At 41.7% G+C, this 24,723-nt stretch overlaps 2 protein-coding genes across 5 annotated transcripts in view; one reads left to right on the top strand and one right to left on the bottom strand.

Moving 5' to 3' along the window:
- BRAP (BRCA1 associated protein) overlaps window positions 1–24,723 on the bottom strand; it is a 113,437-nt gene that overhangs the window by 12,587 nt on the left and 76,127 nt on the right. The window contains exons 1-9 of one of the 2 annotated variants that reach the window (XM_080650705.1): window positions 20,818–21,062; window positions 18,918–19,079; window positions 17,407–17,602; window positions 15,339–15,528; window positions 9,699–9,812; window positions 8,660–8,808; window positions 5,818–5,893; window positions 4,214–4,352; window positions 3,245–3,354 (exon numbers count right to left, since the gene is read on the bottom strand). In XM_080650705.1, coding sequence (XP_080506831.1) covers window positions 3,245–3,354; window positions 4,214–4,352; window positions 5,818–5,893; window positions 8,660–8,808; window positions 9,699–9,812; window positions 15,339–15,528; window positions 17,407–17,602; window positions 18,918–19,079; window positions 20,818–20,899 — 1,218 coding nt within the window. In that variant the 5' untranslated portion in view covers window positions 20,900–21,062. Of the gene's footprint in view, window positions 1–3,244; window positions 3,355–4,213; window positions 4,353–5,817; window positions 5,894–8,659; window positions 8,809–9,698; window positions 9,813–15,338; window positions 15,529–17,406; window positions 17,603–18,917; window positions 19,080–20,817; window positions 21,063–24,723 lie in introns of those variants that run through there. The other variant, XM_080650704.1, reaches the window with a different exon arrangement.
- The window catches only part of ACAD10 (acyl-CoA dehydrogenase family member 10), a 40,271-nt gene continuing 36,661 nt past the window's right edge, over window positions 21,114–24,723 (top strand). For 2 of the 3 annotated variants that reach the window (XM_080650702.1, XM_080650703.1), the window contains exons 1-2: window positions 21,124–21,208; window positions 24,452–24,651. In XM_080650702.1, the coding sequence (XP_080506828.1) occupies window positions 24,465–24,651 (187 nt within the window). In that variant the 5' untranslated portion in view covers window positions 21,124–21,208; window positions 24,452–24,464. Of the gene's footprint in view, window positions 21,209–24,451; window positions 24,652–24,723 lie in introns of all 3 variants that reach the window. The other variant, XM_080650701.1, reaches the window with a different exon arrangement.

The following is a 24,723-nucleotide window of genomic DNA, read 5'->3' as shown; positions in this document are numbered from 1 at the left end:
GAGTAAGAGTAACCATCAAATATATATTACACCTTGGTTCCACTCTACTCACTAACCCACAATTATACTCCTGATCTCCTGGGGCTTACAATCTAGTCAGGGACAAATAGGGAAATGTACAGTAAAAAAAACATATGTTCCTGTTCAAACTGACTTTAAGAAGAACCACATGGTGCCCTAGCCGGTTTTGCTCAGTGGATAGAGTGTAGGCCTGCAGACTGAAAGGTCCTGGGTTTTTGGGTTTTTTTGTTTTTTTGGTTTTTTTTTAATATATTTTTATTGATTTCAGAGAGGAAGGGAGAGGGGGAGAGATAGAAACATCAATGATGAGAATCATTGATCGGTTGCCTCCTACACGCCCCCTACTGGGGGTCGAGCCCGCAACTCAGGCATGTGCCCTTGATTGGAATCGAACCTGAGACCCTTCAGTCTGCAGGCTGACGCTCTATCCACTGAGCAAAACCGGCTAGGGCGAAAGGTACTGGGTTTGATTCTGGTCAAGGGCACATGCCCGGGTTGCAGGGTCAATCCCCAGTAGAGGGCGTGTGCAGGAGGCAGCCAATCGATGATTCTCTCTCATCATTGATGTTTCTCCCTCCCTCTCTTTTCCTCTCTGAAATCAATAAAAAATAATTTAAAAAAAGAACCACATGGTTTTTTATTTTTTTTTAAATATATTTTTATTGATTTCAGAGAGGAAGGGAGAGGGAGAGAGAGATAGAAACATCAATGTTGAGAGAGAATCATTGATTGGCTGTCTGGTTATGTGCCCCCTTTCTCAGTTCCCACAGCACTATGCCTATCAATAACAGCACTTATAACACTAGCACTTAATTACTGGGTGTGGTTTTTTTTTGAAATATATTTCTTTATTGATTTCAGAGAGGAAGGGAGAAGGAAAGAGAGACAGTAACATCAATGATGAGAATCATTGATCGGCTACCTCCTGCATGCCACCTACTGGGGATCAAGCCTGCAACCCAGGCATGTGCCCTTGACCAGAATTGAACCCGGGACCCCTTAGTCCACAGGCTGACGCTCTATCCACTGAGCCAAGCCAGCCAGGGCTTAATTACTGGTTTTTCTGCCTGTCTTCCACGACTGGCCTCTTTGAAAGCAAGGGTTCTATCTTTATTTCTATATTCTCAGTGCCTGGCACATGCTGGATGTTAAGAAACATTTGCTGCCTGACTACATGAATTAATCAACAGTGCTGTGTAACTGCAGGCTTCTGACAGTAGGATATAGTAGGACTTCTGAAAGAAAGAGATTTGAGAAGGCTCTTAACAGATAGGAAGAGGAGATAGAGAGGTATGGTTCCAGAGAACTACTGAACCTTGATGTGAGCTGTGATGTTTAGGTCTCTTCAGAGGCGAAGTAAGTACCAATAAGGCTGGGGTGTAGGGTATGGAGAGCTGGGGGTCTATGGAAGGCTCTGGGTTATCACATTGAGAATGTGGGCCAAAGCTTGGTCAGATCACACCTGCATTTTGGAAAGACTATTCTAGAAGACTAGCAGAGATCTAACCACATTATAGAGACTGAAAGTGCAACAGAGAGAAAGGACAATTGGGAGAATGTGTACACGCCAAAAAGGCAGGGAATTTAATGCTGCATTCCCACCACCAGGAGGACTAGCTGACAGAAAACAACCCTCAATGAATATTCATTGAATGACATACTATTATTAACTATTATGGAAGGATTACTCATTCTAAAAACTTAATGTAAAAGATGTGAACTAGCCGAAACCGGTTTGGCTCAGTGGATAGAGCGTCGGCCTGCGGACTGAAGGGTCCCGGGTTCGATTCCGGTCAAGGGCATGTGCCTTGGTTGCGGGCGCATCCCCAGTGGGGGGTGTGCAGGAGGCAGCTGATCGATGTTTCTCTCTCATCGATGTTTCTAGCTCTCTATCCCTCTCCCTTCCTCTCTGTAAAAAATCAATAAAATATATTAAAAAAAAATTAAAAGATGTGAACTACTGTGATATCCTATATAATAAAAGCCTAATATGCCAAGTGTCCAGTCATCCAGTTGGCCATTCAACCAATCAAAATGTAATATGCTAATGATATGCTAAGGCCGTTCAACTGCTCGCTATGACATGCACTGACCACCAGGGGGCAGATGCTCCGACCAGTAGGTTAGCTTGCTGCTGGGACTGGCCAGGACTGAGTGAAACAGGCCAGACATGCCCTGGAGCCCTCCTGCAGTCCTTCCCCGACCTGATTGTGCACCGGTGGGGTCCCTCGGCCTGGCTTGTACCCTCTCACAATCTGGGACTCCTCGGGGGATGTCGGAGAGCCGGTTTCGGGCTGACAGCAGAATGACTGGTCACTATGACACGCACTGACCACCAGGGGGCAGCATCTGGTGGTCAGTGTGCTCCCACAAGGGGAGTGCTGCTCAGCCAGAAGCCGGGCTCCCGGACTGCGAAAGTACACAGGCCAGGCTGAGGGACACCCCCCCCCCAAGTGCACAAATTTCATGCACCGGGCCTCTAGTACCCATATAATTTTTTTTTCAATATAATTTATTAATGGTAACAATATTAGCCTTATTTTAGGCCATTATACTGACCTATCAGACCTTAAAAGTCTAGAGATGAGCAAGTTTTTAAATGTCCATTTCCTCCCAAGGTTAAGGTATTTGTTTTTAAAACAATTATTTTGAAATTTATATAAAATAGGACTTGTGTTAAACTTCTTCATTAACATAAAATGCACATTACATCAATTTTATAGTAGATGGGATTTATTGGTATGGAGAAAACATAGACTGTGTTCATTTTGTTGTTTCTTCAAATATATGAGTACCCAAAAATGGCTTTCTGTATATAAGCATCAAATTCATAAAATGCCAGCCCAATATATAGGGAAAAGCTACTTGGAAAGGTACTATTGAGGTTTCCTCATCTGGACCAAGTCTGCTCAATTTCCACCTGCTACTATAATGCCAACAGGAAGATTCTTAACTTCCAGTTTTAGAGCAGCTACAGAGGACAACCTTAATACTGAAACTTGAGACAGCTCAGAACATCACATTGAAAATAAGGTACAGTGAAACTTAGACTTTCAAAGAAGAAAATCAGAATAAAAATATTTTAATAATCATTTACAGCAGTAATAGAACTTTAAAAAAAAAGTTGACATGCAGAGTAAATGGCAAAATTAAAAACTTAAAAAACACCTGTCAAGATAGAATAGTACAAAGCTACTTAGTAATTACTAATAACTTATCTTACCTCTAACTGCAAGGCATCTATTTTCTCTTCCTGGCAAGTATCACCCTCACATTCATACTGTACTATTTTTCCATCTGTTTTACTTGCAACCAGTCGATGGACATAATTATCTAAAGAAAAGAATGAATCAAACAAGTTATGTTTCTCTCAGAATGAAAAGGGTCTCCATACTATTTTAACTGACAAAATTTTTGTTTTCACAGATCTAAATTCCAATATTTTTTAAAAGTGAGCTAGTCCTAAAAATAAATAAGTAAGTAAGTAAGTAAGTAAAATAAAAGTGAGCTAGCCCTAGCTGGTTTGGCTTAGTGGATAGAGCAGCCGTGGGCAAACTACGGCCCGCAGGCCGGATCCGGCCCGTTCGGCTGTTCTATCCGGCCCGCGGAGCCAAAAGAGCGGGGGATTCTCTTGCTCTCCCCTCCGCTCCTTTACTTTGAATTTATATTAGTTCACACAAACACTCCATCCATGCTTTTGTTCCGGCCCTCTGGTCCAGTTTAAGAACCCATTGTGGCCCTCGAGTCAAAAAGTTTGCCCACCCCTGAGATAGAGCGTCAGCCTGTGGACTGAAGGGTCCCAGGTTTGATTCTGGTCAAGGGCACATGCCTGGGTTGTGGGCTCGATCCCCAGTGGGAGGCGTGCAGGAGGCAGCCGATCAATGATTCTCTCTCATCGATGTTTCTATCTCTCTCTCCCTCTCCCTTCCTCTCTGAAATCAATAAAAATATATTTAAAAAATAAAGTGAGCTAAAGCATTTGAATTTAAAAAAGAGTGAAGGGCAAGAGTGGAAATATTAACTTTCTTAGTAAGGTGCAATTCAGGCCAGTCATAGGAAATAGTGCCCTACAGGGCTTGAGTTTGCCACAGCTGTCAGGAAGGTTTCAAGCTGTGAGAGAAAATAGAGAGATTCTGACAGAGAAGTTTTCATACACAATGAACCCAAATTAGAAAACGAGAGTGGTGTTCACCTCCAGCATAGTCCCAGACTCGATGGTTGGTGAGCTGCATGGCATATGTGTGCTGGGTTTCCTCAAAGTGCTTATAAGCATGTCGACTTACATATCGTCCACATCCTATGTGGCCACATATTAAACAAATCCAAAGGTTCTGCCAAGAAGAAGGTATGATTTTAATTATATAAAAATACATGACAGATAATCTCTCTGCTGTTAGAAGCTTCATTTTGTAGAAGCAGAAGTACTGGTACTTTGTTACAGCAATCTGAACAGAGTAAGACACCAGCCATTCTCACTTCTTCCACTGTCATACTTGAGTCTAAGCCCCCATGACCACTGGCCTGGACTATTCCTGCCCACCTATATTTTGTCCTCCACATTGCAACCAGAGTGAACTTTAAAAATAAATCGATCAGATAGTTTGTCCTGGCTCTGCTATATCCAAGCAGCTGGGATGATGTCATGAAATCCCTGTGGGCCTCAGTTCCCTTATCTGTAAAATAGGGATGGTAATGGCATCTATCTCAAAGGCTTGTTAAATGATTAAAAGAGTGCATATCTGTAAAGCACTTAGAGCAGTCCAAGGACATAGTCAGCGCTGTGTTTGAACTTTTCAAATACAATAACTAAAACTCCCTTTCCTTCTCATTATACTTAAACTCCAGACTCCTTGAGTCTATAAGGCTCTACATCAAGCATGTCAAACTTGCGGCCCACAACAAATATTTTTGCAGCCCAGCCAATACAACGGTATGTAAGAAAAGTTTTAATAAAAATTTCGTAACTTAATTTTTACCATATCCTGTTATACATAATTATTAATAACGAACTACGTTTGCTAATGACTGATTACTATAATCATGTTGCATTCATTTCCCTTATGTGCCTTACGAGTAGGTGCACCATTTCTCTCCACTAATACTAGCAGCGAATATTTTAGCAGCTGATTGCCATGTCATTAATCTTGTACTAACTTGTTTGGTGGGCACAACAGGAAATATTTCGCTTTTGGAAAACAAGAAAAATAGGTTTATTTGCGTTACGCTTATTAATTTGTGCAATTATTCAGTGTCTGGTAAGTTAATGTTCAAGAAAAAATATTGATTTTTATTAAAATGTTCTGTTATTTTCTGTTAAGGATTACTTTTATTTCAGCCCTTTGTATTCAGGATGTCTCTATTGAAATAAACCTATGTTTCTATGAAAAAAAAATAAAAATACATGACCTGCCCGACTCACGGTAGGGAGGGGGCTGACACAGAATAAGATTTAGAGTTATTTCTATAGGAGCTTTGAATAAATATGTTTAAAACCCAAAAGGATGCTTTTATGGGTCAATCATTTTCTTGTTCTGATTTTAATGGAACTCTATGCAAATAGCAAGGAAAAAATTCATAACTTAATAAAAGTGTAGGCTTTTTCAAAGAACAAAAAATAAAACCATAAAGTATTTTGCTTAGGTGTCAAATAGTTTTTATAGTTATATTTCTTGCCTGACACTAGACAAAAAGAAAAAAAATCAGTCTCACAACAGTATTTCAAGCCTCGAAGGGCAGAAGAAAACCCCAGACAATTAAAGTGGTGTTCATTATTCGTTCCCACCACGCATTACTTACTTCCTGAACACCGCATTCAAAACACTTATTTTCTTCTACTGGCTCTGGAGTTTGACAGTACCGGCAAACAGGGCACCTATCCAAGACACCAAAAGATAATGATACATATTAAATAGAAAACAGCTGTTAATATAACCCAACAGTAAAAAAGTGAATTTTAAATACTCCTTCTCTAATATACTTTTATCATAACTAAATATAGCAGTCAAAATATACTTTTGAGCTATTTGCAAACAACATAAAAAAATACAAAATCTTGATAAAGCAGAGGAAAGGGAGCAATCTTGATCTGCCACATACCTTTTCCCACTCTCCTGTCCAAAGCTTACATAATCAAAGAATTAAATAATGGGTTAGAATTAGGGACTTGAGACAAGTTATTAATTTTTTCATGTCTGCTTTCCCATAAAGTATTTTTACTTTAAATAATCTACCTTATCCCCACTTCGCAAAAGTTTAAATTATTTAAAATGAATCCTGTCCTCTCAAGGTTTCTCCTAAGAGTTGAAACTAAACTCTAGTAAATTTCACCAAATTAAAAATAAAGTCAATGTACTTCCTGAAATGCACATGACACTTTCTCATATAAGGAACATCATGTGGAAGAAGATACCAACGCTCTGTGAGTTCTCAAGTTTCAATTTACAAAATGGTAATAAAAACGGCAGTGAAGCCCTAGCTGGTTTGGCTCAATGAATAGAGCGTTGGCCTGTGGACTGAAGGGTCCCGTGGACTGAAGAATCCCAGGTTTGACTCCGGTCAAGGGCACATGCCCGGGTTGCAGGTTCGATCTCCATTGTGGGGTGTGCAGGAGGTAGCCGATCAATGATTCTCTCTCATTATTTTCTATCTTTCTCTCCCTCTCCCTTCCTCTCTGAAATCAATAAAAATATATTTAAAAACGACAAAAAAATGACAGTGAAACCAAACTCATAGATACATAGAGTAGAAAGATGGTGACCAGGGCCCAGGGGATGGGAAAATAGGAAGATGTCAAGGGATACAAAGCTTCAGTCATGTAAGATGAATAAGTCTGTAAAATTAGTGTACATCATGTGACTACAGTTGACAATACTATACTGTGTACTTGAAATTTGCTAACAGGGTAAATCTTGGGTGTTCTTACCACACACACACAAAAAAAAGGAAATGGTAAAGTATGAGTGATGGATTATGTTAACTGGCTTGGTTGTGGTGAATATTTAATATTTCACAATGTATACGTAGATTGGGTCATCAAGTCATACACCTTAAATATATAATTTCTGTCAATTATACCTCAATAAAATTGAAAAAAGGGACACTGAAAAAATCCATTAACCCTTTTCTATTATACTCAAGACAAAGAAACTGAGTTAAGTACTAGCCATTAATATTTTTGTCAGATGGGCAAAGATGATACAAAGTGAATTATTTTTTTTTTTTAAATATATTTTATTGATTTTTTACAGAGAGGAAGGGAGAGGGATAGAGAGCTAGAAACATCGATCAGCTGCCTCCTGCACACCTCCCACCGGGGATGCGCCCGCAACCAAGGCACATGCCCTTGACCGGAATCGAACCCGGGACCCTTCAGTCCGCAGGCCGACGCTCCATCCACTGAGCCAAACCGGCCCCGGCACAAAGTGAATTATTATTGCGGCTAACTGAATTGGCACGAGAAGAAAGAATGCTCAAGAAACAATTAGTATCAGTTTGTTACCCAACTGCATAAATAAAACCAACAAAAGGAAATCAGCAGGAAGAACACAGAGTTCTTCTCACAGAAAAAGAGTCTGTGTTGCCATATCTGGTTTGGCTCAGTGGATAGAGTGTCAGCCTGTGGACTGAAGGGTCCCAGGTTCGATTCTGGTCAAGGACACATGCCCGGGTTGCAGGCTCTATCCCCAGTAGGGGGCGTGCAGGAGGCAGCCAATCAATCATTCTCTCTCATCACTGATGTTTCTATCTCTCTCTCCCTCTCCTTCCTCTCTAAAATCAATAAAAATATATATATATTTTAAAAAATTTGTGTTTCCTAAGAGAAAGCTAAAGGATCCAGTCTGTCTCTTTTTTTAAAAAAAAAATATTTTACTGATTTTTTACCGAGAGGAAGAGAGAGGGATAGAGAGTTAGAAACATCGATCAACTGCCTCCTGCACACCCCCTATTGGGGATGTGCCTGCAACCAAGGTACATGCCCTTGACTGGAATCGAACTTGGGACCCTTCACTCCGCAGGCCGACACTCTATCCACTGAGCCAAAATGGTTAGGGCCAGTCTGTCTCTTTCTTCAGTATCAAGAGAAAAGACAGAAGACAACTTGAAGAAATAACAAAATGAATGGCAGCTGGTAAGCAGCAGATGTCTTGTCAAAGGTAGAAGCTTAGCCCTCAGCCACGCCTGTGGTCTGTGTGGCAGCTGTAGTAGTGGTTGGATAAGAAAACAACAAACTAATTCTGAAATCTACTTTTCTCCACTGTGTCAGAACGGCCTTTCTGAACTGTAAGTGTGACCGTGAGAATGAAAAGGAAAAAGGGAGCCCAGCATGAGTGGCTCAGTGGTTGAGCGCTGACACATGAACCAGGAGCTCACCGTTCCATTTCCAGTCAGGGCACAAGCCTGGTTTCATGCTTGATTCCCAGTAGGGGGCGTGCAGGAGGCAGCCAATCAATGATTCTCTCTCATCACTGATGTTTCAATTTCTCTCTCCCTCTTCCTTCTCTGAAATCAATAAAAACATATATATTTTTTAAAGTCAAATACTTGGACTGGTTCACTTTTGGTGGTAGCTATTTTAATTCTCGGAAAGGGTAAGAGTGGGCTTTAATAGGGTGGGAGATGAGCTCGCTCCTGTACTCACGTCGTGTCATCCCAGCGCTGCAGACACTGGCTGTGGAAGCTGTGGTTACATAACGTGGTGAGGATGCCATTCACAGACTCATCCATGCGCTCCAGACACACCGTGCACTTGGGGAGCTCGGTCAGATCCATCACAGGGAGGCTGGCACCCTAGAGTGAAACACCTCAAATAAGCCTCACTCTTTATCCACCAGTTCTAATTTTTTAAAAACAGTTTTCCTCTTGACTACTGGAAGGATATTCTCAACATTATTGATCTGTGCAAATAATTTAAATGGATAAAATTTTCATTCAAGCAACAAATACTGATTGAGCACCTCCGATCTTCCTAACACTGTGCTAGGCACTGGGGATACAGAGGTGAACAAAGCAGACAAAGATCCCTGCCCTCACAGAGCTGACATTCTAGGAAGGGAGACTGCCCCCAACACTTAACAGAGAATCTAAAATATCACCAGACTCCTAACTCTAACTGTAAAGGTCTATGATTAGAACAGAATACAAATGAAGAAAAGCAGTAGAACCCAGCCGGCAGTCCTCTCTCTCTAAAATCAATAAAAACATTAAAAAAAATTAGGATGGGGATTAAGGGTTTATATTTAAAATAAAAACACTTCTTTTAGGCTCTAGGCAATGTTTCATTGATCTAGAATACTAGTAGATGAACACTAATTTTCAATGATACAGATAATATCCTCTTCTTTATTTTTTTACATTTTTGGACAATTTTTAAAAACTGACATAAAATTCACCAAAGTATACAATTCAGTGGGTGTTTTTTGTTTTGTTGGGTTTTTTTTGGTTATTCACAAGTTTGAGCAACCATCACCACAACCTAATTCTAGAACATTTCTATCATCCTAAAAAGAAACCTCATACTCATCAGCAGTTGCTGTCCTCTTACCCCGGCCTCTGGCAACCATTAATCTATTTTCTGTCTCTATGGATTGGCCTATTTTGGACATTTCCGTAGATATCTTAATGTTCAACTTCATACCATTCTGATATGTATATCAAATATAAGGATTATTTATACGTACATCTTCAGATTTCAGTACTTCAGCCCGTTCCACATAGACCAGTTGGCAAACATCATCTTCTATTGAGTTGAACTGGCGGCCATTGCATGCCATATAAAAACTATCTGCATCAGCCTAGGTACACCAATGGGGAAAAGGAAAAAATTCAGAGAGCCTGAAAACGTGCTTTATATTCAGGATGCATAGCTTCAATTATTCTCTTCATTGTCTTTTAAAACTTATACTTGAGAGAGAGAGAAATCAATGGCCAAAAGTAACATCTACAGAAGCAGGAAGCAGGTTCATAAGCTAATTGAACTATGCAGCTCAATATCCTACATCTCTAAAATGTTTCCTGATACATGATAATTTTACTGGAACAAGAAGCAGCTACTGATGTGTAATAAACTGACAGCTAGTATAATTTTAATATTCGACCAGCAATGGTCAACATTTCCCTTGATAGCAGTATTTTTTTCCCCTCTAGTCAGCACTTTCATAGCAGCTGAAAGCAAAACACTTATTTTTGCAAAGCTTGGAACCAAATCCTAATGGAAGATTGTTAGGGAATAGTCATTTTCAAAATATGTCAGCATCTATGATCAAAAAAAATAAAGGACATGTGGAACTGGAATGAAAAGCTAAGATCTCTTCAATAAGCCAATAATGATACATGATAAGGATCTCATAAGGAAATTTAAACAACCCAGTGTGTAATACCAAAAGCAAAACTCTTGGCTAAAATCAAGATGAATGAGCCTCTGAAATGCTAAGCCTCCTTCCCTTGGAGTGAAAGATAGATGGAATTAGAAGAAAAAGTCCCTTGCAAAGGCATAAGTGCATTTGTGAATATGGACACAAGTAAATCAAACCTAGACTAGCCTTAGTAGAAAGTAACAAAGAAATTATTTCTTCAGTTTTTAAACTCAGTAATTTTTAGAGGCAGCTAGAGGCCAAGGCTTGTCTGGGTTTCACTCCCACACGGCCATTAGCCCCAACATAGGAAGTTGTGTGCTTTGGCCCTATCAATGTAGAGAGGCTGCTTGTGGGGAGGAAGGGTATCTGCAAAAGGAAATGCCACATTGTTATCATCTAGAAGAGATTCAAGTCTGTACCAGGCCAAAATTGTCCTGCAGGTCTACCTTCATGAGGTTCTGAATCTTTAACAGCAAAAGCTTACAATAAGCTTTTCACAGCTTTAAATTTCATTCTAATGATGTAATCAAGTGTGGATTCTTGATTATTTATGCTTTCTTAATATGAGCAAGGGAGCTAAACAGCTGAGAAAGGACAACCAATTCTGAACAGTTTTATTTAGTTGGGGGGAAGGAGGTTTTCTTTCAGGAAACAACCTAGTGTACTGACTACAATTCATTTTAACGTCAAAATGTTAAAAGCTAGTTCTTGGATAATAGATTTTCTTTAATACTAAGAAGAGGCAATCTAATGGCTTCCCCCATTCTTTAAGAGTAATGACTTCATCTTGAAATGTTTATAGATGAGGAAGCAGCACAGTGAGCAAATGGATTCATGTTCGGAGGGAAGTGACGGGCTGGAAATGAGGGCCACTGGTCAGCTCTTCAGTGTCCCAAGTACCAGGAGCTGGCTGCAGCTATGCCAGGCCGAGTGAGGAAAGGAAGACCCCCTCCTTGGGCCTCCAGCTCTGTAAATGCTCACTAAACAACTATGCCTCCTCAGAGGAAGGTTTGTGTGACACAGGGCATGTGATGAATTCCATTCAGCACCAGATAAATTAATCCTTTCTTGAAGGAGTTGTTTATACCGAAGAAATGTATTTTTTGAACACACTGATCTCTTCTTTAAAATCTTGGTATTGGAAATGTAGCTTCACTTTATCAAATATTTACTGAGTACCTAGCATGTCAGGCACTGTGCTAAGCACTAGACAAGACTAGAAAACAAAATACACATAGTTCCCACTTCAACCCACCACTGAAGTGCACAAAAGCATGAAGCTAACTGCAAAATTCGCACAATAAACAACTCTTTTATTTAAAATGTTTGCACTGTATAGAGCCCAAAATTTAAAGAAACCCAGCTTTTGTTTTTTCCCCAGTCCTTGTTCCTATTGTTTCTGTCTCAGGATAAATTTGAGAAAAAGAAAAATCCATCATGATCGAGGTTCCTTTATTATCTTGATGATCACTACAGTAATGAGAACATATTTTTACTTCTCAAAAGAGGGGTCTTGCTGGGCCATGGTGGCTCAGTGGTTGAGAGCAGACCCATGAACCACAACATCATGGTTGGATTCCCAAGTCAGGGGACATGCCCAGGTTGTGGGCTTGATCCCCAGTGTGAAGGCAGAGGATCAATGATTCTCATCATTGATGTTTCTCTCTTTCCCTTTCCCTTCCTCTCTGAAATCAATAAAAATATACTTAAAAAAAAAGGGGGTCTTCAAGGTTGCCCTAAGCATGCAAGTGAAAACGAGCCAACACACACTATCCTCTAAAGTTTTGTTCCTAAGAAATATGAAATTGAACCTCCTGCCTTCCCATGTCCTGATGGATTACAAATTCTTTAACTAAAGACTAAATTTCCTAAAGGTCACAGTAAACTTTGTAAGCACATCTCTTTATAATACCTCCAGTATAAAGCCGAGGCCAAAAGAAATTCATGAGATTATAAAAGATATAGAGAAGATCCATTATTTCTTTTTTTAAAGTATTTTTTATGGATTTCAGAGAAGAAAGGAGAGGGAGAGAGAGAAAAACATCCATGATGAGAGATAATCATGGATTGGCTGCCTCCTGCACACCCCCCCCACCGGGGACTGAGCCCACAACCCAGGCATGTGCCCTTGACTGGAATCGAACCTGGAACCCTTCAGTCCGCAGGCCAACGCTGTATCCACTGAGCCAAACTGGCTAGGGTGGTCCATAATTTCTTAATAAAAATTCTCTGGTGAGAAAAAGGAATAAGAATATAGCCTGGTCGATGTGGCTCACTGGTTGAGCATGAACCAGGAGGTCATGGTTCAATTCCTGATCAGGGCACACGCCCGGGTTGCAGACTCAATCCTCAGTGGGGGCATGCAGGAGGCAGCCAATCAATGATTCTCTCTCATCATTGATGTTTCTATCTCTCTCTCCCTCTTCCTTCCTCTCTGAAATCAATAAAAACATATTAAAAAAAAGAATATAGTTAGCTGCCCAGGCTATGGAGTCAGGCTGCCTGGGCTTCAATTCCCAACTCTGACAACTATTAGCCATGTAGCTATTTATTCACCCTTGTTCCCACAGTTACAAAAGTGATTTAACAACATCTACCTCATGGCATTGTTGAGAGGTCTCAAGGAGCTAATGCATGGAAAGCACTTAGCACAGGCCTAGCATCTATCTAGTAAGTGTTCAACATTTGGTGGCCCAATATTAATTTAATAACATCTAGTCTTATACTAGGAGGGTGTTTGTAGGCCTTAGAAAGTCCCTGATAGGATGAGCCTCTGACCCTAAGATCCAGCATTTACAATACATAATACAACTCATGATACCAAAGTCAAGGGTTCGATCCCCATGGGGAAGAGCATGCAGTAAGCCGTTTCAAAGTCTCAGAAAACATTCATCAACTTGAGCAACCTGCACTTGATCAAAAGACAGAGGTAGAGAGCCAGTGCGTGAGTACAAAGAAAATGTATGAACAGTAACAGAAAATTCCCACAGCATTATCTGCACACTATGAAGCACTTGTTACAGGAAAATTTGTGGGTTTATTAGACTTCAGACTAATAAATCTATTATGTTATTAAACATTTTCTCCAACCTGTTTCTGTGATTTTTCCTTTTACTGATTGGCTTTGTTAAGTAGAAGCAGTAACTAAATTACTGCCATTACACAATTTCTTGCAGACAGTGACTGTCTTCCCTTTCCCACACTTTCATACTACTCCTATGATAAGAGGGGTACACCACCCTAGGGATTAAAAGTGAGGGGTCAATCCCAGCTCAGTCACTTACATCTAGCTATGTAACCTTGGGCAAGTCACCAACCTCTCTCTGCAGGTAGTTTCCTCATTTGTAAAACAAGGATAACAACAGTACTTGTCTACCTCACAGGGTTTCTGGTGAGGATGAAATGAAATAACTCACATTAAGCATTCAGCACTGTGAATGGCACAGAACAAGTAGTCAAAAGTTTGCATATTATCACTATCTTATTATTACCCTTACCAGGTTTAAAAGGTTTAACATACCACTTGCACATTGTTTGCAAAGCCCTTCAGTGACCTTGGAAGTTCTCTTGACAATGAAAGCAGTTGTTTAAGTGCTTTTCCATTCTCAACTTGTAGGATAGTTGAAACATTTGTTTTAAATCTCTCCTTCAATGGTAGGGTGCTTTGGAAGGTTAAAGATAACAATTGTGCACCCTCTTGTACACAGAACTCCATTCTAAGTGTTCTCTTTCTGTGGGCCATGGAACATATAACCCAACTCTTACTTCTTTTAACTTCCTTCCCAATACCAATGAATGGCTGCTACTGCTGTCAAAGTTGGATTTTCTATAATGAGGAAAAAGGAAATGCCTAGTGGCTCTTGAGTCATGGGCTCCTTTTCAGCCACCAATCTCAGTGACCAGTCAGAGACACAGGCAACTGACCCTACAGGAACACCCATTTTTGAAAATATGCAAATGAGGTGAGATGGAAGTAATTTTTGACAAAGCCGCATTTCAAAACTAATGAATAGACAAATATAACAGGCTATTAAAAAACACACAGATTGAATGAAATCTACAGATAAGGTAGCTCTTTAATAACCTGGATAATACCTAAAGCTTACCTCATTTTTATATTCATATAGAAATATGCATACTCCTAAGAATATCTTTCTAACATCTTTAGAACTAAGACACACAAAATATGAGTTACAATGCACAAGTGCTTTTGTAAACTGAAAATATCACCACTCTTTCAGTGTTTGTTTCTCTATTCTCTATTTCCAATCAGTATTCTAAAGCATGTTTAATATGTCAAGGAATGTCACAAAAATACCTCGTCACCAAAATTTAAAAAAAAGGAGATCTTATTTTCTAAAATGCGCCAAAGAAGGTCTTTTATTAAAAAGAGCATGAAAGAAGCAGGGGCACAAGTGTTATAATGGCAAATTAATAATTGCTGTCAACTTTAAAAAGTTTGGAAACTATTGTTATACTGGAATAGTTATTATTGGATAAACAAACAAATACAACCCTAGATTTCATACCAAATCTGATTTATAAAAAAAGTATGGGTGCCCTAGCTGGTTTGGCTCGGTGGATAGAGCATCAGCTTGCGGACTGATGGGTCCCAGGTTCAATTTCGGTCAAGGGCATGTACCTTGGTTGCGGGCACATGCCCGGTGGGGGTGTGCAGGAGGCAGCTGATCAATGTTTCTCTCTCATTGATGTTTCTAACTCTCTATCCCTCTCCCTTCCTCTCTGTAAAAAATCAGTAAAATATATTTTTTTAAAAAAGTATGGGTATGAATTAGAAAATTCAGTGTCTGCTAATGAATTTAGAAGTAATTCTAGAATTACAATAACCTAGAAGATAAGTTACGAATCTTAGGTGCAAAACGCTGTAAACCACACACAGCTAGTATTATACAGTTTCAAAAACAGTTTCTGTGGCAAAGAGATTTTTAATATCTTAACTTTTACCTGTGCACTAAACTTTATCAGCACCATATATTGATTTGGAGTAGAGTCTCTGATGATTTTCATTTGTTCAATTACTTCATTAAATGGGGCGACAAACTTCATAAGATCATGACTGGTCATTGTAGCAGGGACTGTGAGAATACACAGCATGGCACTGCGCCTCACATCTTCTTTTAAGGAGGTCATCTTACTAATAAGACAATAATTAGACTGTCTTGAATAGACGTATAGTTAGTTCATACAACACTAATTAGACAACTTTTATGTCCAACAGGAAAAATAAAACATGTAATACTTCACATATCAATTAAACAGCTTATTTTATCTGAAAATCCATACTACATAGGTAAATGCAGAATCCCTTAAACACATCCGCCATGGAGTTTAAGGTAAGCTTTGAAATGTTCTACATTATACACACCACTGAAATTTTTAATCATTAGTTAAAAGCTTGTTATGGTTACAAATCTGCATTAGGCAAATTTGCAGTTTGTTGTTTTATTCTCATTAGTTGTTCTTGTTTAGTTTTTTAAATAATAATCTCTCTTGCCGAAACCAGTTTGGCTCAGTGGATAGAGCGTCGGCCTGCGGACTGAAGGGTCCCGGGTTCGATTCCGGTCAAGGGCATGTACCTTGGTTGCGGGCACATCCCCAGTGGGAGGTGTGCAGGAGGCAGCTGATCGATGTTTCTCTCTCATCGATGTTTCTAACTCTCTATCCCTCTCCCTTTCTCTCTGTAAAATATCAATAAAATATATTTAAAAATAATAATAATAATAATAATAATCTCTCACCCAGCTGGCATGGCTCAGTGATTGAGCATCAACCTATGAACTAGGAGGTCACAGTTCTCCCAGTTAGGGCACATGCCCTGGTTGTGTGCTCGATCCCAGTGGGAGGCATGCAGGGGGCAACCAATCAATGATTCCCTCTCATCATTGATGTTTCTATCTCTCTCCCTCCTCCTTCCTCTCTGAAATAAAAAATATATATATATTTTTTAAATCTCTCATTGTGGCCGAAACCGGTTTGGCTCAGCGGATAGAGCGTCGGCCTGCGGACTGAAGGGTCCCGGGTTCGATTCTGGTCAAGGGCATGTACCTTGGTTGCGGGCACATCTCCAGTGGGAGGTGCGCAGGAGGCAGCTGATCGATGTTTCTCTCTCATCGATGTTTCTAACTTTCTATCCCTCTCCCTTCCTCTCTGTAGAAAATCAATAAAATATATTAAAAAAAAAAATTTTAAATCTCTCATTGTGTAACTTGGAAGCACAATGCTAACTCTGGACTTCTCTTAAGGGTTTAGAGATAAAAGAGCTCTAAATATAAGATAGAGAATTCTGAACCATGAAGATGTGACTCTGAAGATTACAGAAAGTGTTGCTATCTGTAATAGCTGGAACGGGGGTGGGGAGGATTCTCCCTCACCATAATTTGCTTTTGAAATGGTGCAAACTCACTTTAACAGCTGTGATTCCACATGGCTACCTGAATATTCTGAGTATTCACCATTTCCCTGTAGGAACTTAGCATCTGAGTTAGGACAAGGACAGTCTTTAAAGAAATTAACTACTAATTATCCCAGAAGCTGATGGCCCAGCTTACAGATATAGTCAAAAGCTTCCTTTCTGTTGGCCTCCTGTAAGCCTTCTGCTTGGACCACAGAAAAGGGTAAAAAGAGGTGATGAAATTGCTACCCATTACCTGATTTCTTAAGTTTCTTTCATAAAGATTTGGTAGGGATATGAGACTACTGCGATGTTATGAGTCATTTATAATTTTTCTCTGCTATCTTCTTTCTTTTCCATTTTCCAATCACCCTGCATGCCTACTTTCTCAGAGAATATTTTCCTAGGAAGGCTATTTACACATTTATTTTATAAGGAGAAGCTCTGACCCAATCTATAAGATTAACCAAATGTAAAACATTTAAGAATTCTCTAACACACAATATATGGAAGTACTATGTTTTTGAAGCTTAAAATATACACTTCCCTTTAGGGTAAAAGATTTTTCTCCTCCCTAAAGCAAAAAACAGATGAACTCAAAAGGAAAAAGGTTTTTCTTACTTTGTCTTATATAGATGCATAATACCATGAACTATTTCAACTGATGGATTTCCACTGAAGAATGAAATCTGGTCTGGAAGCTGTTTGGATGGAGAATCGGGAGTATTTACACTTTCTTTACTTTGGTCTTTACTTTTCTGTGCAGAGGGGGATGCTTCTGAAGACTTTCTTTCTTCCATTGCAGCTTTCAGCTCATCTTTCACAAATCAAAAATTAGCAGATTATAAAATGATAGAAAATATGCTGAAGGATTTTAATTAGATTAAAATTTTGAGTCAGAGTAATGAACCCTGACAGAGAAATTGTCATGTATTAAGAACTATATTCACAGAACAGCCATGTTTTGAGAGTATCTCAACTTGAAAGTGCTCTCTCCTCCATAAAAATCCCATTACCGCCCTCAAAGTGACTCTTACATCTATCCTATATAATAAAGAGCTAATACGCAAATGGTCGTCACGTCTTTGCAGCCTTGCGCATGGGCTGGGGGACCTGAGGCCACGCCCCTTGCCCAGCAGGGCTTGATGGGGGTGGGGCCAGCTGGGTCTGGGTCTTGCGCAATTTCAAGGCACACACGGGTGGGTGGGGACTTGACTCTGGGTCCCGAGGTGCGCCCCAGACTCTGACAGGAGGGAGATTTTCATATACATTTTACGAATTTTCTTTCATCTCTGACACTTCTATTATAGAGAAAGGGCAAATAGCAATATTAAAATATTTCCTCTAATTAATTCCCTTTTAATGTGCACGAATTTCGTGCACTGGGCCACTAGTGTGTGTGTGTGTGTGTGTGTGTGTGTGTGTGTGTGTGTATAAAAGCCTAACATGCTAAGTGTCCAACTGTTTGGTCAACTGCTCGACCAGTCCCTATGATACACACTGGCCACCAGGGGGCAGACGTTCTGACCAGTAGGTTAGCTTGCTGCTGGGGTCCAACTGGTCCCCGATCAGGACTGGGGAGAGGGGACGGACACGCCCTAGAGCCCTCCCACAGTCCCTCCCCGACCTCTTAAATATTTCTTCTAATTAATTTCCTTTCAATGTGCACGAATTTGTGTACTGGGCCTCTAGTTTTTTAATATCATAATAAAAGCAGGTGCCTTACATCATGCACTTTTAAATAGGACAAACATTCAGAGCTATTAAGTTTGAAAACCAACACTACCAGTTCTAACCACCTCCACTCTGGAGATGTAGTATATACATCTACTCTTCCACTCCCCTGGTTGGAGTGAGCTGGCAGAGCAGGGGGAGACACAACATGCTTATTTGGATTCATGATCTGCCACTGACCTAGGTGGTAAGTAGCTTTCCTCACCGAATAAAGTTGTCGACCCAGATTGTTAGGATTAATTTAGGAGATATATTTGGGGAAGTTGAAATGTGGCTTCACAATCTCATGCAAGGCACAGTCAGTGAAAGATAAAAATCATGGGCTCACTGACCAACATGTGTAAACAGGCAACCAGAGGTTTATGTTACAAAAGAGTCTAGGGTTTTAGAAAGCATACCTGGGTTGGACTTCATGGTCTCAATGATCACGTCTGTCATTTCTCGACGGCCAAGATGCTGATGTATGATTGCTGCTTTTTCCCCTGGTGACTTTCCTTCTAAACAGGCTACAGCTGAAGCTAGTGTCTTCTCTTTGATCTCCTCATCGGACATTTCCCCAGCTAAAGAACACATGAATGATTAATACCTGATAATAAAACAGGCTCTTTTCCACTCTTAATGTATCCACCGATACATTTCCCTTTTCTCTCTGCTGCTTTCCTGGTGGACGCCTTTGCAGGGTCCACCTCTCTCACTTCTGGGGCTCCTGCAGTGCCTAGCAGACAGTAAATACCACCCAGTGCAATAAATTCAGAAATGCAGGGCTGTTCTAGTGAAATTATTCACTTCTAAAGCATTTTAATAAGAGTAACCGATTATAGAAGTTTTGACAGTGATTATGCCCAGATGAACCAACCTTTTTGTAATACCTATTAGAGTACAAATGTGCGTTGAACCCAAAATAAAGTATCAAATCATTATCATTAATAAAGAAAACTTACAAAAATGTTTAGGGGTAGCCTTCTTAAACACCCTGTATTGGAGTCATATCATGCAAATCTCTGATCACTGTCTTAAATCAATGGAAAAGGAATTTGGAGACTTCACCGAAATATCCTTAATATCAGTCCCATCAGGGCAGAGAGCAGGCCTGTTGTGTCCACCACTTACACCACAGCGCCTAGCACACACCGGAAGCTCTTTAAAGACTTACTGAATAAATGACTAAATGCATCAATGACTGAGCCATGTAGAAGTGACTATGTGGCTAGTGCAGATTTGGTTGACTTTCAGAACTCAGAGATCATTTTTAACCTTTAAAAATGGCTCCTCACTCATAAAATAACATTCAATCTTTAATTTGCAGCTCCAAAATTCACATACTCAGGAGTTTCCAATTTACACCATCCCTACCTGCCTCAGTCCCCCTCCCCAAACCAAATGGTACCTCCTGTAATAGTTTTCCAAACTGTTTCTTCTTCACCTTCATAGTTGTAGTTCTCTGTTTATTCTGTAATTAATGCATCCGTCTCCCCCTGTGAACTGCTGGTTCCATTAAGGTAAGGACCACCTCTGATTCTGCACACAAACTAAAGCTCCAGCAGACAGGGTGCATTCAGTAAGCATTTCTTGGATGAATATTATTGTTAGGTAATTGTTTGAGGTCCAAGGAACAGCCAAAGCTGCTTTCACAACCTAAGGAGGTCATGTGGCTGGTAAGGAAGAGCTCAGACTCTCAAGTCCAGTTCTCTGAGTTAGAATCCCAGTTTCACGACTCACAGATAAATCGTGGGCAAGTCATTTAATCAATGGGTTTTAGTTTCTCAGTTTGTGAAAAGCGACACCCACCAATCTAACCGAATAGGGTTAAGATAAAATACATACAGTACAGCTGTGTGATATAGGAAATACACCAACGTTAACTATAATCATTACCAGTGTTACAAGGCGCCTAAATGAATAGTTTTTTTCAAAAGAGGAACAATTTAATTAAACCAAGGGACCGTCTGCGTCGCTGGGGTCCCTGCCTTCACAAAGCCTAGAGGAAAGCAACTTAAAAACTCGGGACTGTAACCGAGGGCGGGGAAGCGACGCGCCAGGTGTAAACAGAGTTCCCGTGGGCGGCAGCAGGAGGGAGGGGCCGGGGGGGGGCCGGAGGGGGGCGCTTCCCACAGAAGCCACCTGGGAAGGCCCCTTAAGGAAGTACGGAATGAGAAGGAACCTACCCCTCACGCCTCAGCTTCTTCCTGAGGCAACAGCCCTACCCGGGGCCTTTCCCAGGACCCTACTTTGGGAGGACAAGTTCTCCCCGGGGCCCAGGCGCCGGCTACGCGGAGGGCGGCGAGGCCGCGGACTTACCCGCGGCGCTGAAGCCGAAGCCGGCGGGGACGGGCGAGTGTTCTGCGAGCTCCAGTCGGATGACAACCAGTGACACACTCATAGGGCAGGCGCTGGCCGGCGCGGGCCCCGGCGGGCTCAGGAGAGGCTGGGAGTCGAGCTGAGAGGCCGGGCGGTCCGAGGCAGGCAGCGCCGCCACCACCTCAGCGCCGCTGCCGCCACCTCGGCGGAGCAGCTCCTCACACAACCCCCAGAGCCACAACAACCTCCACTTCCGCCTCCCGGCCGCCGTCGCTGACCCGCAGGGTTACGCATGCGCGGACCGGCGCGCGCCCCGATTGGCTGGAGTGGCAGCCGCGTGACTGGCGTGGCAGCTTGGAGCGTTGAGCCCCCGGGACCGGATCTCGCTGAGGTTGGGAAGGGGGGACGGCGTGGGCATTGCGGGCACCCCCTCCCCCCCACATTGGGCCGATCGGTGGGTTTGTGCCCAGGCCCAAGTTAACCTACCCGACAGGCCTCGCCTTCAGCCCACCTCAGCTGATGGCGCGGGGGCTCCCGCTCCGCAAGGTCCCCGAAGTGTGAGGATCCGCGTTATGCGGGGAGCTCTTGCCCTTTCTGTCATGTTTGACCGCTAGCTCTAGCTTTAGGCCGGGTTGCTTCATGTCGGCCGCCCTTTTCGGACGGGGACGCTGAGACAAGGGAATCCACTTCTCTGAGGGCCCGGGGGAGGAGTAGGGACTCGATTGCAGTGACTCCGGGTGTCAAGTTGGGCGGTAGGCTGGCTATAGATCTGGTCCTGCTCCCCCTCCCCCCATCACTTCACAAACCTTTACAGAGCCTCGGGCACTGCTGGCATGGTGGGGATACATTCGTGAATAAGATAAATACCCAGCTCCTTTTCGTATGCAGTCGCCCTTGATCGCTAGTTGTGTGACCTTGATCTAGGTTTTGCATAAGATTGGAATAATATCCTCACTCAGCTGTGAGGGTGAAATGAATAGAGTCTGTGGCTCTTTGTCCATCAGTTTTTCTGAGATTCAGCATTCTTTCCAGTATGCCTTTAGCACATGGATAGATATTGAGAGCCACAATCAATGCATTTGACCATACATGACCAGATGCTATTCTAAGTAGGCTATAATATCTAGATGTGTCACAGCGCATTCTGGACATATGAAGGTATATAGAGTACATACACCTTGTGACTGTGCCCTATGAAATACGATTCAGTATACACTGCTTATATTAGGGTTTCTCAACCTTTGCACTGTTGACATTTTGGGTTCTGATAATTCTCCCAGGTGTGTGTGTTTCCTATGCTTTATAAAGTGTTTAGCAGCATCCCTGGCCTAACCCATTAGGTACTGGTGGCACGCCCCAAGTGGTGACAAACAAAATGTCTCCAGACATTGCCAAAGGACCCCTTGGGACCAAAATTACCCCCTGTTAAGAATCACTGGCATATGAGAAAGTACATGTGCCATGTGCACATAGTATGTGCATATAACATGAGACCTCATGTGAGCATTATATAGTATATTACAGTAGTAGATAACATTTAATAGTGTGTCAGGTCCTAACTTGAGTGCTTTACATACTTTACCTCATGTAATAGTAACAATGACTTTATGAGACAGGTACTATAATTATTCCCATTTTACAGGTGAGAAACCGGGGGCTCAGAGAGAGAGAGTAACTTGCTCAGGATCTCAGTAAGTGGAGGAGCTAGAATTTGAACCCAGGCAATGTGAAGGTATGGAGAAAGGCAGTGAGAGTGAGGAGAGAAAAGAAAAGTAACATAGTCCACCTGGAAAAAGAAAAGCCCCTCCAGAGGGGAGAGCTGAGGCTGTCGTGTAAAAGTGAATGGAAGTTCACCAGGCCAACAGCAGGGAAAGGCGGTTCAGTCAGTGGACATGGCAGGTACAATGGCCTAGAAATATGAGAAATCACAGCATTTTCCTTCGCTGAAGAAAGTATTGGGAAGTGGCTAGAACAGAACCATCCTCTCTAAATGGAAAGAATAAGCAAGCTAGTCATGGGAGCATTGCCCATCATCCTTTAGTGGGAGTATGTGGAGGACAGTGTCCTCAGTGAGGATGAAAGTCAGTCCTTCAGACCCCAGAGACACTTTTCATCTCTGTTAAGCCCTCACAAAAAGGTGTTGATGTTTTAGGAGCCTATAAATAAATTTCTCCTTCCGTTATAAACTTTGGCCTTGGCATAGGAGCATAAGTAAAACTGAAAACACAAATCAACCTCTAAATTTTTCATTTCAAAATTCACTTCCTAATTCAACAAATTTCCAATTACATGAAAAACAGTATATAAACTAGAAGAGTTACTCCTTAAGAATCTCTTCTTCAGATTCTTAGTTTATTGAATCCTTATGGTGGCCCTAAAGTGACTCTCATAAACCTGTAGGCTGTCTTACCAACCAGTTTTGCTGTAACCTGATTTTCAATAAGCTTTTTTTAAACTGTAGAAATCACATAAAAAGCTTAACGAGTTTCATGAGGAAATGACTACAAATAGAATTTGCTTTAATTATTTTGTTTTTCCCCCAGCTTTTTATAGCAGATCTATAGAAAAGTTTAAAGAATAGTATAAGATTTCCCAATATACTTCATTATATACCTTTCACCTAGATTGATTATTAACATTTAGCCACATTTGATTTATTTCTCTACCTGTATCTATAGGTATATATATCTGTGTGTGTGTGTGTGTGTGTTACATGTATATGTTTGTTCTTTTCTGAAACTTGAAAATCAGTTTAGGAAAGGCAATGTTAGGAGGCCATTGCAGTCATCTGCAGGAAGGGTGATGGTGTGATGGTGGCCTCATAAGTGCTAGGAGGAGCTGAGTACAGGCATCTTAGGAATATATAGGAGAGACTCCTCATCTATCTTTTCAGGTAGCCAGAAGAGGTTTCAGGAAGGAAGTGACAGAGGAACTGACCTAAAGGACAGTTTGGAAATAGCCAGGTAACAAGTAGAAGAGGGCATCACAGGCCAAGGAAACATCATATGAAAGGCCTGGTAGCAGGAGGAGGACACTGGTTGAGAGAGCTGCACATAGATTTGTGTGTCTAGATGATCCAGGTTAATATGTAAAAAGAGCGGGAGGCGGATCTTTTAAGTCAGGTTAAGGAAGTGTATCTTGAGGGCAATGGGGAGCCATTGAAGTTTTTAAATGCGGTTAGGTTGTGATCAAATTTGCACTTTTGAAAGATTACTCTGGCTAAGGAGTGAAGAAAGAATGAAGAGATTTGGGGGAGGCAAGGGGACCCCTTAGGAGGCTGTTGCAATGATCGGTGGGTGAGAGAATGGCAATGAGAGTGGAGAGAGGGTGTGGGATTTTCAGGAGGAACTGACAAGCACAGAACAACGGGAGTTGAGGTGGCTGGTGGAGGACTAAGGGAAGTCAGGCGCTCACTCCAGTTTTCTAGACAGGCAGCTAGGTGAATGGTGGAGCCCTTCACTGAGCTAAGGAACCCACCAAAAGGAGCTGGGAGGGCGGAGATAGAGCTCAATTCTGGTTGTGGTTCGGAGTGTTTGTTGGAGATCAGTGATGTCCAGGCGGCACCCCGAGCTGCAGGATGGAGGTCTGGATGGAGGCAGTGAAGGCCAACTGTGCCCTGTGCCTTCTCACACAGCTTTGGCCTCAACATGTGCATAAGGCGGCTTTTCCGGTCCTCACACCTCCAGTGGGCTTGGAGGGCAGCCTTCCTGAAACACAAGCAGTGTGGGCACCAGGGACCCTGGCGATGGACACATTCTGGAGGCGGCCCCTACAGAGCAGTCATTTTTGACATGGGTGGAGTTCTCATTCCTTCTCCAGGGAAAGTGGCTGCAGGTGAGCTCTTTGTTCTGTTTCACTTTTGGAGACTGGGGTGGGGGTGGAATGGGAGTGGGGTGGGATGGTGGA

Source organism: Plecotus auritus (assembly GCF_963455305.1).
Source record: "Plecotus auritus genome assembly, chromosome: 13".
In the NCBI taxonomy this organism is placed as follows: Eukaryota; Metazoa; Chordata; class Mammalia; order Chiroptera; family Vespertilionidae; genus Plecotus; species Plecotus auritus.
Note: the sequence above shows the minus strand (reverse complement) of the source record. Positions and strands in the feature narration are given on the sequence as shown.